The sequence below is a fragment of the Salvia splendens genome, chromosome 13, assembly GCF_004379255.2.
Source record: "Salvia splendens isolate huo1 chromosome 13, SspV2, whole genome shotgun sequence".
Classification (NCBI taxonomy): domain Eukaryota; kingdom Viridiplantae; phylum Streptophyta; class Magnoliopsida; order Lamiales; family Lamiaceae; genus Salvia; species Salvia splendens.
In genome coordinates, this window is record NC_056044.1 from 23207215 (window position 1) to 23212565 (window position 5351).

Here is a 5351-nt window from a genome sequence, read left to right on the forward strand (position 1 = left end):
TGAAGATTTAAAAAAACAGAAATGTACTTATCTTGTCTCACTCAAAATAAAGAATTTACTACTCCCCAGTGAATGAAACATTTATGCAAATTTAATTTATAATCTAAGTGAAGTAAAAATAATAAAATTAATGACAAAAATAAGATGTGTGACTAATGATCAAAGAGTATGAATTAATTAGTATAAGATATACAAATAAAGAAAATATGTGTGAGTAAAGATGCTTATTGAAAGTGTTATGCAAGTCATTAATCCAAATAAAAGGTAAATTAATATATAAATTTAATAGCTTAATTTATAAAAAATTAATTTGAAAAAAATATATGGAATATTAAACATATCCACATTAAATATATGAATAATTTAAATCATATAAATTTAAAACTTCTTTGAGAAGTCAAGTTAGAAAATTTGTATTATCCAATAATCACATTTTAGTTGACTGTTTATTTCTTTCTTTTAATTTCAGACCATAACATAACTTGATATACATTTCCAAAGACTAAATGAATTTTTTATATTGTAAAGAATAAATTTCTTACTTCCCGCCACATATACGTATAAAAAGTAAATTACTACTATCACTTAAAATAACGATAATATTTTATGCATCTTGTTTGTTTTGAAAAATGTGAGAATTTACACTACTCTTTATATTAAAAAGTATTGCAATAAATGATTAAATCACAATTTTAACCTAAATAAATGGAATGCAAACTAAACTCTCTAGCACAATTCCAATTTAACTCAAATATAAGGCTAATTAATATATAAATTTAATAACTTAATTATAAAAAAATTTAATGGTAGTGCACTATTTAAATGTGTTTTAACACTTCTTCAAGAAGTTAGCATTTTGTTGGGCTATTATTTGTCCAATTGTTTTTGCCTTAAAAAATTATTTTTAAATAGAAGACACCTTATCTTTCCATTTTCCCTTCAAAAAGGGTATTAAGGACTTTTCATCAAACTTGCACTTTAGATTAGTATAGATTATGTGTTTTCAAATAGGGGTTTTAATCCATAAAATTACAAAGTTTTGCCGAAATTCGATATTTTCCATGAACTATAAAATTGGTTGCAAAAATTTTGAACTTAGTTTTGTAGGGTTTAGGATTGCTAAATTTATGATTGTGATTTATGAAAAATACCAAATTTAGGTCAAAGATTGTGATTTTAGGGATCAAACCCCTTTAAAATATCGTTTCATGTTAAAAGAATTTCAAACTTATATTAATTAATTAAATTCAATTAACTATTTAATATAATAATGAAATGAACCGATTGACATAATAATTTAAATAAGACTTTTAACTAATAAACAATAATAAGATCCATACTTTTAAAAAAATTACATTTAGATTTGCTTGATAAATAATTAATTAAGAACATAATAACGATAACAATTATTAATATTAATATGATTCATAATTTTCTTAATTATATTAAGATTTTCTATACTAATTGATGATATAAATATAACAATAATAAATAATTATGATAATAAACATGATTACTATTTTAATTACAGTTATTTATTTATTATTATTATTATTATCAAGGATGACACATAATTTTAATAACCATATCTAAAATATATTAAAATTATAATAATATAATAATAAAAATTATTAAAATTTGAGTTATTTTTAGTACTTATTATTGTTATAATAATTAAATATTGATTCATAACTTTAAAGTAGGTTTTCTTAATTTACTTATACTCATAATAACAATAATTATAATCATATTATAGTTGTACTATAATATAATAAAAATAATACAAATATCAAAAGATTAAGAATTTTAAAATTGGAAAAAGAATACACAAGAAACTATAAGGAATATGAATCCTGAAAAGTTGAATGATTTTCTTTATTTTTAGGATTACGATTACTTTCGTTGTTTGACTAAAACTGAGGTAAATATCAAAATTTAAAAGGATATTGGTCTCTAAAACAATGAACTTTGTAAAATTTTAGTATTTTCTACTAATTTAAAAATTAGTTATAATATCACAAAATTTACATTTTGTTTGTTAATACTACTTTCTAATCCAACCCTAATAAATACTTTCAGTGAAATACTTGTTCTACGTGTGCAACCGTGAAGTATTTTGATATTTTAAACCACTTTCTAACCTCGTGACAAGTAGGATAAAAAACCACGTTGATTTAGTAGTGCCAAGTAGGATAAATAATGCACGTAAGTTAGTTGGATATGGTGATTGACCTGCTGTGGGAAATAACAAATAAAATGGAGTATAAAGTTTGTGATATTTTAAACCAATTTTAAAGATCGTAGAAAATACCAAAATTTGGCGAAAGTTTATAATTTTAACGATCAATATACCAAATTTGAAAATCCAAAAATCAGATTTCTTTCTAAAATATAATCTTGACGAATAAATAGACTCTAAAGTAAACAGTAGACACGCGGCTGTATGGATCAATCTTGTAGCATACGACAAAATTAAGCGATGTCCATACGACAAACAATTCAAATTACTCAAACAGAAATGGCTAAATAACACAAAAACTAAACCAATAGACTCCATATAGTCAAAAGTTCGGACTATATTTCATCTTTGACACTTTTTTTGCATTTAAGTTTTCTTTCATCTATTGGACCCAAAAGATCAGTCTTCATATAATAAGAGTACATTTTCATAGAGAATAAGAATGCATCAATTCATTAGGGAAAACCTGTAGTAACAATAAAGATGAATTAATTTTATACCATTATTTTGTTCCCAAAATAAAAATGTCATTTTTTTATATAGACTGGTATTGTCAATCCAAATATGAGTTAAAATTAAAAGTATAACTGCAATTTTATAGTAATATTTGTATAAATCAGACTATTTGAATATAGATAATTAATTATGAATGATTATACAAATGTGCGACATTAATGCAGGCTTTGCAATTGAATTGAGCTTTCGTTCATAAAGGATCAGACAACAGTTATCATATTTTGATTTGATTCTATAATGTTACGATGGTTACAGTTAAAATTTATGAAATAAGTTTCAAATGAATATAATTAATGAAAATATACGATTGCGGAAAATGCCTATTACCAAAGAAAATAGCGTCGTTTGAATATTGAATTTTGTTTATACATAGATGAGAAAGAATAGAATACCAGCTAGATAAAATCTGGTGGTATTTAATGATAAGCACTATCAGAAAAAAATGTAATACCCCATTGATTAAGATTGTTAAAGCCGGAAATTGAGATGTCAGCGTTACCTTCTAGAGGGTGAGGAGGAAATAAATTCAGACAACACGAAAATCGCATTTCAAGAAACAATTAAAGTTTGTGGAAAAAATCAAATATGGGATGAAGTTATTATTGTAAGAAAAGTTGAGCATTACGAGAGATGTTGGAATCCTATTCTTCAGCCTTTGCAAATCACCCATATACTGACAATCCCTTCTTTCCTCTTCCCCACAACCAACTTATCACGCACATTTGACCCATTTTTAAAAGGAAAGTTCATCCCAATCCCATCGCCCATATAATTAATACCACCAACACATTCCTAATTTCAAAATTATACATTTTTACAATGTTATTTAGTTAAATTTGAATGATAGTACCTAAATAATGAGGTCCCCCTTCGGCCATGCTAGTTCTGACTTTCGTATGGGGTGAATTTTTGGAAAAAAAATGAAATTGACAATATAATAATTTAGTAATTTGGAATGAATAATAGAAAAAGATAGTATATAGAAAAAAATGAATGAATATATGTATATATCTGGTGTGGTGTGGGGTGAGCTGAAATGTAGAAAAGGAGGAATTGAATAACTCCTATTCAACAACGCGCCTGTGGCTCTGATCCGATAGTTTAGTCACAAAAATTGCATGTGTACAGTACGCCCTTCTGCTTAGCCATCCTTCTTTAATGCATCACAAGTCAAGAATAGAGAGAGGTAGAGATAATAACCCCACCCTTTCCTTTCCTTTTCCTTTTCCTTTTCCTTTTCCTTTTCCTTTTTAAGTTTTTTTCAGTTACCTTTATTTATTTTCATTGTTTTTTGATGATTTTCAGTTACTAGTTTATTTAAAGACTGAAAACATTTTCGATTGCCAACCTCCCAATATAAATACCCACCATCCCACCTCTCTCCCTCTCTTTTATAATCTGTGTTTAACCTAAGACGTTTTCTTCAAACTTCATCATCCCAACATTTCTGTTCATGGCGATTCAAGCACAGCTCTTTTCGGAGAATCTCGGCTTTCCGCTCGGAAATTCTCAGGATTTGATGGTTGAAAATGGTTGCGGATTCGATAATCTCTGTTTCGCCCCTCAACAACAGCAGCAATTGATTCTGTTCGATCAGTTTCAGAATTCGTCGCGGATTTTAGTTGATAACAACGCTCAATTTCATCAATTTATGACGTTTTCGCAGAGCGTTTCGTCGCATATAGAGAGGCAGAGGTTGGAATTCGAGCAGTTCCTCAATTTGCAGGTAAGAGAAAATTAATTATTTAATTACTAATTAACATATGTAAATGTGTTTTTTGAAATTCAACAGAACGAGAGATTGAGAATGGCAATGCAAGAACAGAGGAAGCAGCATATATCAGTATTGATGACGAAATACGAATGGAAGAGTGATTTGTTGCTGAAGCAGAAGGATGAGGAAATCGCGAAGGCGGCGAATCGGACAACGGAGCTGCACAACTTCATGAAGAAGATGGAGATCGAGAATCTCACGTGGCAGAGAGTGGCGAAGGAGAACGAGGCCATGATCGCGTCGCTCAACGACTCCATCCAAAGGCTGAGAGAGTCCGCGTTTTTGTCGGAGAATGCAGCGGAAGATGCTGAATCTTGCTGCCGAGAAGAGAAAACCGAAACGAAGAATAAAATGGTGTGCAGAATCTGCAACACGCGGAATTCGTGCGTGGTGATGCTGCCCTGCCGACATCTCTGCTCCTGCAAAGACTGTGAGGTTTTTCTTGATTCATGCCCTGTTTGTAGTATGCCAAAGAAAGCAGCCATTGAAGCATTAATTTGATTTTTCTATTTTTTTTTCATTTCATTCAAAGACGAAAGCTCCTTTCTTTAATACTTGAGATTTTGATCCATCATACCTGATTTTTTTCTTGAGTGTGAATACACGTTTATTATTTTATTTTTTAATTATTTAGTTTCCTACCATATAAAAAGTAAAACAGAAAAGAGAAATGATGCATCAGTTAGTTTAAGAGAAATGAACGCTATTGATCCTCTGTTTCTCTGCTGTATTATTCACTTCTTTTTTTCTTTTATTTTTGTGTGTGTGTAGTATGAGGCAAATATTGCTTTCCTTTATAGGTGTTTTGGTGAAATTTATGTT

At 28.6% G+C, this 5351-nt stretch overlaps 1 protein-coding gene across 1 annotated transcript; it reads left to right on the plus strand.

The window, feature by feature from the left end:
- Positions 1 to 3981: 3981 nt before the first annotated feature.
- Positions 3982 to 5105, plus strand: LOC121760997 (probable BOI-related E3 ubiquitin-protein ligase 2). Its single transcript, XM_042156578.1, has 2 exons — positions 3982 to 4481; positions 4548 to 5105. Exons 1-2 carry the CDS (start codon positions 4209 to 4211, stop codon positions 5028 to 5030), a joined length of 756 nt encoding a protein of 251 aa, XP_042012512.1. The 5' UTR covers positions 3982 to 4208; the 3' UTR covers positions 5031 to 5105.
- The last annotated feature ends 246 nt before the right edge of the window (positions 5106 to 5351 follow it).